General features: G+C 51.3%; 1 protein-coding gene across 3 annotated transcripts in view; it reads right to left on the bottom strand.

The window, feature by feature from the left end:
- The window catches only part of PTPN12 (protein tyrosine phosphatase non-receptor type 12), a 592,849-nt gene that overhangs the window by 215,956 nt on the left and 361,315 nt on the right, over positions 1 to 15,578 (bottom strand). For all 3 annotated transcript variants that reach the window (XM_086967364.1, XM_086967365.1, XM_086967366.1), the window contains 2 exons: positions 14,642 to 14,719; positions 13,938 to 14,030 (listed from right to left, as the gene is read on the bottom strand). In XM_086967364.1, coding sequence (XP_086823490.1) covers positions 13,938 to 14,030; positions 14,642 to 14,719 — 171 coding nt within the window. The remainder of the gene's footprint in view (positions 1 to 13,937; positions 14,031 to 14,641; positions 14,720 to 15,578) is intronic.

Here is a 15,578-nt window from a genome sequence, read left to right as displayed (position 1 = left end):
GGTCCAGGCACAATGTGCAGTAATTAGATTTTGGAAACGCCTTGAAAACGATCAAAATGTTGCCCATTGGTGTCGAAATGAAATACTACAGTGACCTAAAATGGGCAAAAATGTGTAGGAAGAGAATGTTACAGGTCTGCGAAAATATAAAAGTGGATATATCTTGTGATTCGCTAACAATCGAGTGCTCTAAACATGAGCTAAGAACCAAAGGACAAGCGGCTACTAGAAGCACGGATAGGGAGTATCTTGGTAAAAAATATCGGTGGAGTTTATGATGAATGCATGGGCAAAGGAAACCTGGTTCCCTTACTTGGATCTATTGACTAACCCGTGGTTTAGGCAAGAGATCCTAAGGTTACGCATTGGGATCAATCCATGGATATCAAATAAAGAACTCAAAACCAAAATATTGGACCCCAATGGGCACTGTAAATGCAGGTTGGGTACAAAAGGGGATACCTTGCACTTTTTGTTGGACTGTATAAATATTTTAGAACAGCGTAAACTTTGGCTGCGTCCAATATTCGTAAAATATGATATAAGAAATAGGAGTCAAGCACTTGATCTAATTACAGAACTTCCAAGCATTGATATTGTAATTGCACTTGGGAAATTTATAAAGGTTGTACAGAGTTTTTAACAAGTCAGAAATAGATTTTAAGGTTTTAAATAGATTTGTGTCTAGAGATAACCGGTTTTATGAATTTTACAATGACAAAAATCGTTTGGGGTAATTGATAATATGTGTACCCAGTTTTAAATGTCATACGTCTGGAAGAAGTCCATTTAGTCCTTTCAAAGGAATGAGATCTTAATGAGAATTTTGTATGTATTACTGTTGATAGATATTGTTTTTAATGAAAGTAAGTACTGTGTATTGGTTTAAAGATTACGATCTAAATAAACTTACCCTTTGACCTTTGACAATACATTTTGGACAGTGTGATGCTACAGTATCACACCTGAGGCAGCTGTACGCTATACAAGTTCTAGATAACATAAAATACCATCTAAATAGCTCACATTATTTGATCAACCCATCATGAGCTTGAAAGCTATAGGAGGCTGAACCCTCAGCCACATACTCTCCACATTGCTTGGGCCCTGCCAATGAGAGGTTATGGATACCATTGGCCCAGCTCAAAGTAGCACTTTTAAGAGGTTCAATATCATTATATAGGAGTGGATTATTATTTCCGTTCAAAATATCAAAATGTAAAATCGAAAGCTGCAGGATTTAATACAACTTGAGACTTAATTATGAATAAGGGCAGGGTAATAAGAGTATGAACCTCTGTATTAACAAAATAATAAACGTCATTTGCAAATTCATGCACAGACAAAGTACAGTGAAACAATATAGTAAAAATATAAACAAAAGTTTAAGGGAGGATTCTAATCACACAATTTCTCCTCAATAGACACACTATGTAAATAGATCTGTGGAAAAAAATCAGCACCGTATGATACCATAAATAATGTCTCCTCACAGTATCCAACCATGCGTCACTGTCGGGTAAAAAAAAAAAAAAAAAACATACGTTCAGGGGCAAAGTCTAGAATTAACTGCAGAAGCTAAGATGGTGATCGAACTAGAAGTCTACTGACCGACCATCTCTCATAGAGAAGAGTTTTCCTTGGTAAACCACTAGTTTGAATCTAGCATTCAAAATTGATCAATGACTAATATGAGCTAAGGACTCAAGGGACAAACTGTATACAAATATGTTGTTACATACCTAAACCCAATTGGGCCTGATCTGAGAATAAGAAAAGATTATATAATTCCTAAAATTTGTGGAGAAACAATCAGTTGTGCAAAGCTCCATGACTGCCAAGTCCATGCGACATCTTCTTCACTTTAACACATTCAGCAAATGAAGAAGGGTGTGATATTCCTTTGGGATGCATATATCTCCCATCTCCTTGAATAAGCAAAAGGCAAAGTCAACCATGAAGCTCTGGTGTAACCAAAAGGCTACTATGCCTGAGTACGCTTCAGGACAGTTGGTGTGGGTGTTGGAGCCTGTCGCTCCCAGGGACCTCCAGGATAAGTGGGCTGGGCCCTATCCATTCACAGGGCTCTGGTGGTTGCAAGCATAAACTTTAACTGGGAATCGTCAAAGACCTGTTCATATCAAGCCTGAGTTGTATTGTTGCTCTCTCCTCAGCACACAGAGCATCGAAAAAAAGGGCAGCTTATTGTTAGCCTCTCTTATTTTTCCATTCGAGTACTTATACAAGTATTTCTGTTCCACCAACTTCTATTCATGTTACATTTTTAGGTCTCGCCTGTCGATGCGCATGCGCATCGAGCAAGCGAGACTATGGGGGCTTATCCACTCTTTATCCACTGCAAGGAATCGTGGGGATTCCTTGCAGTGCCCGTGACTTTTAAGCTCAATGCGCATGCGCATTGAGCTTAAAAGCCTGTGCACGTCCGTCTTGTTTTACCCGCTCCGCCCCCTCCCCTTCCCGCTGTGTCGCATTTCTCCTCCCCCCTCCCCTCTCTTCCCTCCGTCTTCTTTGTTTATTTTACCCGCTCCGCCCCCTCCCCTTCCCGCCGTGTTGCATTTCTCCTCCCCCCTCCCCTCTCTTCCCTCCGTCTTGTTCATACAGCCTCTTGCTACTTCAAAACACACAGGCCACCGCAGGCATTAAGCTACAACCCAAATAAAATCCCCTTTGCACCTTTCCCGCTGCCTGCTGTCAATCAGTGCCTCCAGGCTCTGTTCTCATGGAGCCCTTCCAAAGAATGAGTATCGGAGCTCGTTCTCTCGAATTCTTTAATGCGCTCTGTCGTCTGTGCTTTCTCATTAGAAGTAATCGATGTGTCCCTTAGATCATCTCTTGTGCACAGGGCGCAGAACCATTCTTTTTATCTTCTTATTTCATCTATGTCCTCTTTCAGGGTTTCCTGTTTTAAAATAATGCTGTAATTCCCGACTCTCCGTGTTTCACGGTTTCTCGCTAACACTTTTCTCCTTACAGCACCACAGAAAAGGCTGGTAAACGTATCTGTCGCCCCTCCCTCCTCTTTATCCATGCTGGGGTAGGGGTGGGCCTGCCAGACAGAGAGCGCTCTGAGGAACAGCCGCCGGACTAGGTAAAGCTGACATGTTGAAACAAAACAAGCCTCGCCTCCCAAGACCGTAAAGAAAACAGATCTTTATGCAGAGGTTCAGAGACTTAAGTGCGTGGATTAACCAATTAGCTGCCCCATTACTTTCTCCCTCTGAATTGCATTCGGGAGACTTGTTTACATAGCCTCGAAGGATTAGCCTGCCAACGAAGTAATCCACGAGCACAGAAATAATCACATTATGAGGATTTGCCAACTGTCAGGTGATTGACAAGTGCACGGCGCTAAATGGAATGCTTCTGGTAAATGTAGTTTTGTGTGTGTTCTAGTTTGCTTATTGAATAACTGAAGAAATGTAGGACCTTCTGTTTCGTGGAAACCGCTGATGTGCTTGGTTTTAAAAAAAAATGTTTTTTTAACGTATTATCCTCCCGCAATCTCTGCAGATTTAACAGCCACCCTCACTCACCCTCACTCACCCTCACCCTCACCCTCACTCACCCTCAACCCCTCACCCTCACCCTCACTCACCCTCAACCCCTCACCCTCACTCACCCTCAACCCCTCACCCTCACTCACCCTCAACCCCTCACCCTCACTCACCCTCAACCCCTCAACCTCACTCACCCTCAACCCCTCACCCTCACTCACCCTCAACCCCTCACCCTCACTCACCCTCAACCCCTCACCCTCACTCACCCTCAACCCCTCACCCTCACTCACCCTCAACCCCTCACCCTCAACCCCTCACTCTCACTCATCCTCACTCACCCTCAACCCCTCACTCTCACTCATCCTCACTCACCCTCACTCACTCTCACCCACCACCCCTCAACCCCACTCACCCTCAACCCCTCACCCTCACTCACCCTCAACCCCACTCACCCTCACTCACCCTCAACCCCACTCACCCTCACTCACCCTCAACCCCTCACCCTCACTCACCCTCAACCCCTCACCCTCACTCACCCTCACCCTCACTCACCCTCACTCACCCTCAACCCCTCACCCTCAACCTCACTCACCCTCAACCCCTCACCCACCCTCAACCCCTCACCCTCACTCACCCTCACTCACCCTCACCCACCCTCACCCTCAACCCCTCACCATCACTCACCCTCAACCACTCACCCTCACCCACCATCAACACCTCATCCTCACTCACCCTAACTCACCCTCAACCCCTCCCCCTCACTCACCCTCACCCTCAACCCTCCCTCAATCCCTCACCCTCAACCCCTCACCCTCACTCACCCTCACCAACCCTCACCCTCACCCCCTCACCCTCACTCACCCTCACCCACCCTCTCACCCTCAACCCCTCACCCTCACTCACCCACCACCCCTCACCCTCACTCACCCACCACCCCTCACCCTCACTCACCCACCACCCCTCACCCTCAACCCCTCACCCTCACTCACCCACCCTCACTCACCCTCTCACCCTCACTCACCCTCAACCTCACCCTCAACCCCTCACCCTCACTCACCCTCAACCCCTCACCCTCAACCCCTCACCCTCACTCACCCTCAACCCCTCACCCTCACTCACCCTCACCCTCACTCACCCACCCTCAACCCCTCACCCTCACTCACCCTCAACCCCTCACCATCACTCACCCTAAACCCCTCACCATCACTCACACTCACCCTCACTCACACTCACCCTCACTCACCCTCACCCTCACTCACCCTCACCCTCACTCACCCTCACTCACCCTCACCCTCACCCTCACTCACCCTCACCCACCCTCACTCACCCTCACTCACCCTCACCCTCACCCACCCTCACCCACCCACCCTCACCCACCCTCAACACCTCATCCTCACCCTCACTCACCCTCACCCTCACCCTCACTCACCCTCAACCCCTCACCCTCACTCACCCTCACTCACCCTCAATCCCTCACTCACCCTCAATCCCTCACCCTCACTCACCCTCACCAACCCTCAACCCCTCACCCTCACTCACCCTCACCCTCACTCACTCACCCTCACTCACCCTCACCCTCACCCACCCTCACCCTCACCCTCAACCCCTCACCCTCAACCCCTCACCCTCACTCACCCTCACCCTCACTCACTCACCCTCACTCACCCTCACCCTCACCCACCCTCACCCTCACCCTCAACCACCCTCACCCTCAACCCCTCACCCTCACTCACACCTCAACCCCTCACCATCACTCACCCTCAACCCCTCACCATCACTCACCCTCAACCCCTCCCCCTCTCACCCTCAACCCCTCACCCACACTCAACCCCTCACCCTCACCCACCCTCAACACCTCATCCTCACCCTCACCCTCACTCACCCTCACCCACCCTCACTCACCCTCACCCTCAATCCCTCACCCTCACTCACCCTCACCCACCCTCACTCACCATCACCCTCACCCTCACTCACCCTCAATCCCTCACCCTCACTCACCATCACCCTCACCCACCCTCACCCTCACCCACCCTCACCCTCACCCCACCCTCACCCACCCCTCACCCTCACCCACCCTCTCACCCTCAACCCCTCACCCACCCTCTCACCCTCACCCTCACCCCTCACCCTCAACCCCTCACTCTCACTCACTCAACCCCTCACTCACTCTCACTCACTCACCCCTCACTCACTCACACTCACTCACTCACCCTCACTCACCCTCACCCTCCTCACCCTCCACACCCTCACTCCCTCACCCTCACTCCCTCACCCTCACTCCCTCACCCTCACTCCCTCACCCTCACTCCCTCACCCTCACTCCCTCACCCTCACTCCCTCACCCTCACTCCACCCTCACACCCTCACCCTCACCTCACTCACTCACCCTCACTCAACCTCACTCACCCTCACTCAACCTCACTCACCCTCACTCACCCTCACCCTCACTCACCCTCACCCACCCTCAACACCTCATCCTCACCCTCATCCTCACCCTCATCCTCATCCTCACCCTCACTCACCCTCACCCACCCTCACCCACAATCCCTCACCCTCACCCTCACTCACCCTCACCCTCACCCTCACTCACCCTCACCTCACTCACCCTCACCCACCCTCACCCTCAATCCCTCACCCTCACTCACCCTCACTCACCCTCACTCACTCACCCTCACTCACTCACCCTCACTCACCCTCACTCACTCACCCTCACTCACCCTCACTCACTCACCCACCCTCACCCTCACCCACCCTCTCACCCTCAACCACTCACCCTCACTCACTCACCCTCACTCACTCACCCTCACCCAGCCTCACCCTCACTCACCCTCACCCACCCTCACCCTCAATCCCTCACCCTCACTCACACCCTCACCCTCACCCTCACCACCACTCACTCACCCTCACTCACCCTCACTCACTCACCCACCCCTCACCCTCACCACCTCTCACCCTCAACCACTCACCCTCACTCACTCACCCTCACTCACTCACCCTCACCCAGCCTCACCCACCCTCAACCCCTCACCCTCACTCACCCTCAACCCCTCACCATCACTCACCCTCAACCCCTCACCATCACTCACCCCTCAACCCTCACTCACCCTCACCCTCACCCTCTCACCCCTCACTCACACCTCAATCCCTCACCTCACTCACCCTCACCAACCCTCAACCCCTCACCCTCACTCACCCTCACCCTCACTCACTCACCCTCACTCACCCTCACTCACTCACCCTCACTCACCCTCACCCAGCCTCACCCACCCTCAACCCCTCACCCTCACTCACCCTCAACCCCTCACCATCACTCACCCTCAACCCCTCACCATCACTCCCCCTCAACCCCTCCCCCTCACCCTCACTCACCCTCACTCACCCTCAACCCCTCACTCACCCTCAACCCCTCACCCTCACTCACCCTCAACCCCTCACCATCACTCACCCTCAACCCCTCCCCCTCCCCCTCACTCACCCTCAACCCCTCCCCCTCACCCTCACTCACCCTCACTCACCCTCAACCCCTCACTCACCCTCAACCCCTCACCCTCACCAACCCTCAACCCCTCACCCTCACCCTCACTCACCCTCACCCTCACCCACCCTCACCCTCAACCCCTCACCCTCACTCACCCTCAACCCCTCACCATCACTCACCCTCAACCCCTCACCATCACTCACCCTCAACCCCTCCCCCTCACCCACCCTCACTCACCCCTCAACCCCTCACCCACACTCAACCCCTCACCCTCACCCACCCTCAACACCTCATCCTCACCCTCACCCTCACTCACCCTCACCCACCCTCACTCACCCTCACCCTCAATCCCTCACCCTCACCCTCACTCACCCTCACTCACCCTCACCCACCCTCACCCACCCTCACCCACCCTCACTCACCCTCAATCCCTCACTCACCCTCACTCACCCTCACCCTCAACCCCTCACCCTCACTCACCCTCAATCCCTCACCCTCACCCTCACCCTCACTCACCCTCAATCCCTCACCCCTCACCCTCACTCACCCTCACCCTCACCCACCCTCACCCTCCCTCACCCTCACCCACCCTCTCACCCTCAACCCTCACCCTCACTCACCCTCAACCCCTCACCCACCCTCTCACCCTCAACCCCTCACTCCTCACTCACTCAACCCCCTCACTCACTCTCACTCACACTCACTCACACTCACTCACCCTCACTCACCCTCACTCACCCTCACTCACCCTCACTCACCCTCACCCTCACTCCCTCACCCTCACTCCCTCACCCTCACACCCTCACCCTCACTCCCTCACCCTCACTCCCTCACCCCACTCCCTCACCCTCACACACCCTCACCCTCCATCCCTCACCCTCACCCTCACCCTCACCCCACCCTCACCCACCCTCACCCACCCTCACCCACCCTCACCCACCCTCACTCACCCTCAATCCCTCACTCACCCTCACTCACCCTCAACCCCTCACCCTCACTCACCCTCAATCCCTCACCCTCACCCTCACTCACCCTCACCCTCACCCTCACCACACCTCACCCTCACCCACCCTCACCCTCACCCACCCTCACCCCCCTCAACCCCTCACCATCACTCACCCTCAACCCCTCCCCCACACCCACCCTCACTCACCCTCAACCCCTCACCCACACTCAACCCCTCACCCTCACCCCACCCTCAACACCTCATCCTCACCCTCACCCTCACTCACCCTCACTCACCCTCACCCACCCTCACTCACCCCACCCTCAATCCCTCACCCTCACCCTCACTCACCCTCACCCTCACCCACCCTCACCCACCCTCACTCACCCTCAATCCCTCACTCACCCTCACTCACCCCTCACCTCAACCCCTCACCCTCACTCACCCTCACCCTCAACCCCTCACCCTCACTCACCCTCAATCCCTCACCCTCACCCTCACCCACCCTCACCCTCACCCACCCTCACCCTCACCCACCCTCACCCTCACCCACCCTCCACCCACCCTCTCACCCTCAACCCCTCACTCTCACTCACCCTCACTCACCCTCACTCACCCTCACTCACCCTCACTCACCCTCACTCCCTCACCCTCACTCCCTCACCCTCACTCCCACACCCTCACTACCCCTCACCCTCACTCCCCACCCCACTCCCTCACCCTCACTCCCCTCACCCTCACCCTCACTCACTCACCCTCACTCACCCTCACTCACCCTCACTCACCCTCACCCCATCCTCATCCTCACCCTCACTCACCCTCACCCACCCCTCACCCACCCTCACTCACCCTCAATCCCTCACCCTCACCCTCACTCACCCTCACCCCCCCCTCACCCTCACTCACCCCTCACCCTCAATCCCTCACCCTCACTCACCCTCACCCTCACTCACCCTCACTCACTCACCCTCACTCACACCACTCACCCTCACTCACTCACCCCACCTCACCCACCCTCTCACCCTCAACCACTCACCCTCACTCACTCACACCTCACCCAGCCTCACCCACCCTCAACCCCTCACCCACACTCACCCTCAACCCCTCACCATCACTCACCCTCAACCCCTCACCATCACTCACCCTCAACCCCTCCCCCTCACCCACCCTCACTCACCCTCAACCCCTCACCCTCACTCACCCTCAACCCCTCACCCACACTCAACCCCTCACCCTCACTCACCCTCAACCCCTCACCCTCACCCTCATGTACCCTCACCCTCACCCTCCCTCACCCACCCACAACACCGCATCCTCAATCTCACTCACCCTCACTCACCCTCAACCACTCACCCTCAACCCCTCAACCTCACTCACCCCTCACCACTCTCACTCACTCACCCTCACTCACCCACACTCACTCACCCTCACTCACTCACCCTCACTCACCCTCACTCACCCTCACTCACCCTCACTCACCCTCACTCACCATCACTCACCATCACTCACCCATCACTCACCCTCACTCACTCACCCTCACTCACCCTCACTCACACTCACTCACCCCTCACCCACCCACCCTCACTCACCCTCACTCACTCACCCTCACCCACCCACCCTCACTCACCCTCACTCACCCTCACTCACACCCACCCTCACCCTCACTCACCCTCACCCACCCTCAACACCCATCCTCACCCTCACCCTCACTCACCCTCACTCACCCTCACCCACCCTCACTCACCCTCACTCACCCTCACCCACCCTCACTCACCCTCACCCTCAATCCCTCACCCACCCTCACCCTCACCCACCCTCACCCACCCTCACCCTCACTCACTCACCCTCACTCACTCACCCTCACCCTCACCACCCACCCTCACTCACCCTCACTCACCCTCACTCACCCTCACCCTCACTCACCCTCACCCTCACTCACCCTCACCCACCCTCAACACCTCATCCTCACCCTCACTCACCCTCACCCACCCTCACCACCCTCACCCACCCTCACCCTCAATCCCTCACCCTCACTCACCCTCACCCTCACCCACCCCTCACCCACCCTCACCCTCACTCACCCTCAATCCCTCACTCACCCTCACTCACCCTCACCCTCAACCCCTCACCCTCACTCACCCTCAATCCCTCACCCTCACCCTCACTCACCCTCACCCTCACTCACCCTCACCCACCCTCACCCTCACTCACCCTCACCCACCCTCAACACCTCATCCTCACCCTCACCCTCACTCACCCCTCACTCACCCTCACCCACCCCTCACCCTCAATCCCTCACCCACACTCACCCCTCACCCTCACCCACCCTCACCCTCACTCACCCTCAATCCCTCACTCACCCTCAACCCTCAACCCCTCACCCTCACTCACCCTCAATCCCTCACCCTCACCCTCACTCACCCTCACCCTCACCCTCACTCACCCTCAATCCCTCACCCTCACCCTCACTCACCCTCACCCTCACTCACCCTCACCTCACCCTCACCCACCCTCACTCACCCTCACTCACCCTCAACCCCTCACTCACCCTCAACCCCTCACCCTCACTCACCCTCAACCCCTCACCCTCACTCACCCTCAACCCCTCACCCTCAACCCCTCACCCTCACTCACCCTCAACCCCTCACCCTCAACCCCTCACCCTCACTCACCCTCAACCCCTCACCCTCACTCACCCTCAACCCCTCACCCTCACTCACCCTCCTCACCCTCACTCACCCTCACTCACCCTCAACCCCTCACCCTCACTCACCCTCAACCCCTCACCCTCACTCACCCTCAACCCCTCACCCTCACCCCTCACTCTCACTCACTCAACCCCTCACTCACTCACCCTCACTCACCCTCACTCAACCTCACTCACCCTCACTCACCTTCACTCACCCTCACTTACCCTCACTCACTCACCCTCACTCACTCACCCTCACTCACCCTCACTCACTCACCCTCACTCACTCACCCTCACTCACTCACCCTCACTCACTCACCCTCACTCACTCACCCTCACTCACCCTCACTCACCCTCACTCACCCTCACCCTCACTCACCCTCACCCACCCTCAACACCTCATCCTCACCCTCACCCTCACCCACAATCCCTCACCCTCAATCCCTCACCCTCACTCACCCTCACCCACCCTCACCCTCACCCACCCTCACCCACCCTCACCCTCAATCCCTCACTCACCCTCACCCTCAACCCCTCACCCTCACTCACCCTCAATCCCTCACCCTCACTCACCCTCACCCTCCCTCACCCTCACCCACCCTCACCCTCACCCACCCTCTCACCCTCAACCCCTCAACCCCTCACTCACCCTCAACCCCTCAACCCCTCACTCACCCTCAACCCCTCACCCTCACTCACCCTCAACCCCTCACCCTCAACCCCTCACCCTCAACCCCTCACCCTCAACTCCTCACCCTCACTCACCCTCAACCCCTCACCCTCACTCACCCTCACTCACCCTCACTCACCCTCACTCACCCTCACTCACCCTCGACCCCTCACCCTCACCAACCCTCAACCCCTCACCAACCCTCAACCCCTCACCCTCACCCACCCTCAACCCCTCACCCTCAACCCCTCACCCTCAACCCCTCACCCTCAACCCCTCACCCTCAACCCCTCACCCTCACTCACCCTCACTCACCCTCAACCCCTCACCCACCCTCACTCACCCTCAACCCCTCACCCACCCTCACCCTCAACCCCTCACTCACCCTCACCCACCCTCACTCAGCGCAACCACAGCATCTTCACTAAATATATTTAATAAACTTTACGCTATTGGCAATATAAAATAAAATCCATTTTATTTACGTATTAATTATTAATTGTTTTTTTAAGCCATTGATTTTTTTTATATCAATACATATAAGTCACATATAAGTCCCGTTAATACAAAACATGTTGCTTTACAAATGCTAGAGGTGTCACATTTACAAAAATTATAACTATTGGCTTTGTAAAGAAGAAAGCTATTAATTTAGCTATTTAGAAAAAACAACACATAAATAAAAAACAAAAAAATAAACAACACCTATAGCTCAAACTTTACTACTGCGAGACCTATTGCATTTCCAATGCTTGTTGTCTGTTATGATGGCGTCACCACTCCTTCAGTGGCCAGGGCCCTACTTAGTGTGTTCACCAGAGTGGTTTTTCCAAAGGAGGTGGTTTCAGAGAGCCAGACTGACATCTGTACCTTTATCTAAATGCGATGAGGGAGGAACGTGGAGTTACCTACAAGTTCACTACCCAATATCATCCCCATACTAATGGTCTGGTGAATAGATTCAATAAGCCCCTAAAGGACATGATCATGGGTTTGTCTGACAAACTCAGTAGGAGATGGGACATTCTCCTCCTGTACCTACTGTTTGCATACAAGGCGGTGCCACATAAAGGAGCTGGCTTCAGCTCCTTTGAATTGTTGTGTGGGCACCTTGTGAGGGGTATTGTGTCTGGTGAGAGAGAGCCTTGGGAAAAGCCTCTCATGGAAGCCAAGGAGAGTGTGCTGGACTATGTAATAGGCCTGCGATCTCACATGGCAGAGTACACGTTCAATGCAAACAGGAAACTGGTGGCCGGCTAAGACCCCATGAAGCTCTGGTATGACAAAAAGGCTACTAAGCCAGAGTACGCTCCAGGACAATTGGTGTGGGTCTTGGAGCTGGTCTTACCCAAGGCCTTCCAGGATAAGTGGGCTGGGCACTATCCAATCCTAGAGAAGAATGGTGAGGTTCCCTACATGGTATAGCTTAACAACCCCAGGAACCCATATTGTGTCCTGCATGTCAATAGATTGATACCCCAACAAGACAGGGCAGACATGACTATGCTGATGGTCACTGATGAAGCAGGAGAGGAGAATGAACCACTGCCAGACCTCCTCTCCTCCAATTTGAAAGATGGGTCAGTGGAGGGGGGTGTAATCTCACCCAAGTTGACAGAGCAGCAGCACAGAGACTGGGAAAAGAAACCCCCCGGTAGGTCTAAAATATTGAGACTAACAAATTGACAAACAAAGAAGTTTATCACGATACTGGAATATAAAGTTGTATTGCATTTTTATTATTATGGGCGATATTAATTGATCCTGAAGAAGGTGGTTAGGATCATTGGGACCCACCAAAATACGTCGATGCACCAATTACACTATATCTGAGGGGCTGTGAAGAACACCATGGATCCTATATGTTTAATCACCCTGTTTAATGAGCAATAACCAAAATGGATTAGTAACTCAAAAAGCCACATTGATTTAGTGCGTTTTCTCGGTTTCTTTGATCCATGTTTTCATGTTTGATGTTTTTTTATTTCTGTGTAATGAATTGTTTTTTAATGTGAACTGGAACAACAACATTTTGTAATGGTTTTTAAAAACGAGTCTCTTTTAGTACAATAGGACAGCGTTAAAAAAAAAAATAACTTTTTAGCATTTGCGATACTTATATGCATTGCTGTTTTCATGAGATTTGATGATTTTCTAACTAAAGTGAGAATAATATCTAATGTGTGTGTGGTACTCATACCCTAATGAAACCGGCAATGAATGTATAACAGGGGTTGTGAGTTGAACAAGAGAGCATAGGTTTAAGTGGATTGGTTAAACAGACTCTAAGGGAAGTTGTTTTTTGACTTGACAGTCTAACGTGATTCTCAGCCTAAACATGGTCTATTATATTTTGTCCCATGAAGATTATGCATTTACTCCTTAAGCAAACTAAAAAGAGTATGTGGGTCTCTGCATACAAACCACGTGAATAAACACAATAAATAAGGATGGGAAAATCAAATAAAAACTTATAAAGTAATATAAGAATACAAATTATATTTTACACTTATCGCACAGAGGAACCGGCACAACATTTAATTAATAGAACAAAGAACACCTTACTATGTTTTATTACAAAACTTAACCGGACAATGCAAATGCCAACAAAAAAGTGGATTTTAAAATGTGCTTACCATCCCATCAGCGAGGCTCCCATGACTTTCATATATTTGCAATTGCTTTTGAAACAGCTGTGCAATTGCCCGATGAACCAGCTCATACTGTTCCTACAATCGGAATACCAGAAAATAGCATGTTACAGTGAACATCAATAGTTAACAGTATATCCAGGCTTTTTACAAAAACCACTAAAACAACCATACCTTTAAAGATAGGAACACCTTTCATAAATAGCATAAATCTGTGCAGCTAAAGTTATTCAACTTTAAAGATACATCCCATCTACTCAAATCACATTCATAATGCACCATTAACCATAAATAATGTGCTGTGGCAATCTATATAGTACGGGCAAAAACATAGATGCAAACTACTGATGAAGTTCATAGCTTCAATCTTGGATCTTAAGACGTACATAAAATAAAGCAAAAGAAACCAAAGAAGGTTGACAATGTTATTTTTTCATCACCAAAGACCCCACCCTAGCATACAGTCTCTACTGCAACACTTCATCTAAACACACCCTCTCAACGTTTCCAGAACATTTGCATTGTGATAACCAAGCTGGAGACACCACCCAAAGATGCTTTCCATCACACAAACCTGACCTGCTTCAATAAACCGCCCGCATGTCTACCAAACAGTAGATTATTTTCTACCATATATCCCTCTAGAGTCCTAAATTCTTAATGCCCCGTCTCTTCAATAATCCTTGTACCTTTGTTTGCACTGCAGAATGCCGCTGCGTCCTCATATCTTGTATTAAGCGATACACATCAAAATTCTCTGGTATTTTCTAAAATATAAAACAAATTTGTTTACCAGTCGAAGCAGGATTTAATTTTATTTTAATGTTGCACAATGATGAAGCATTCTAATACAAAAAAAACTGGCTTATTGAGGTTAAAAGGTCTCTTACAAGTGTGCAAGTAGAGCCATTCAACAGGACCAATTCTGGGCCTAATAAAGTAAGACAGGAAGAATTTTATCAAGGGTTGCTCTAAATAGTGCAAGCATGAGTATTACTGAATCTAGCAAGGAGATAAAAAAGCAACATACTATTTAAATTATAACTGTTGAGCACTGAAGATCATCTCAAACTTAAGTGACCTGTCTACATATCCAAAAACACAATTAAACAAAGACAAATACTGCACTCAAGGCATACAAAACAATCAGTGTAACATAAGCCGTTCGCTGTCATGTCTGATCAGACAGGGACTTCTAAAAAGACATTGAAATCAATGTATTAAGGGAACTGTTGGCCCAAATGATGACTTAGAGGACTGCAGAGACAAGAGTATAGCCTCTATGGAAAGATGTTGGAATTACCACTCAGCCCTCCATTAAGTTGAGGTGAAAAAAATGAGCAGCAAACAGCTGAATAATAATAAATATTCGTCATATACAGCAAAAAGTCCCTACGGGTAAATGTGCAATTTACAATAGATGATATGGTATAGAAAACAGAATTTTTGAAATAACCAGAATGTCACTCTGTAAGGGGTTTCAAAGCAACTTCAAAAACAATTGACCTGTGTTCTCAATGAACTCTCCTGCAGAAAAATCTATGTTTGAATAGCAAGCTGAACAGACAGGAAAATAACAGTGCTTTTGTGATACTGAAACTGTAAAGAACTTGTACAGTAAGTTCA

This window comes from Lissotriton vulgaris, chromosome 1_1 (assembly GCF_964263255.1).
Source record: "Lissotriton vulgaris chromosome 1_1, aLisVul1.2, whole genome shotgun sequence".
NCBI classification, from domain to species: domain Eukaryota; kingdom Metazoa; phylum Chordata; class Amphibia; order Caudata; family Salamandridae; genus Lissotriton; species Lissotriton vulgaris.
Note: the sequence above shows the minus strand (reverse complement) of the source record. Positions and strands in the feature narration are given on the sequence as shown.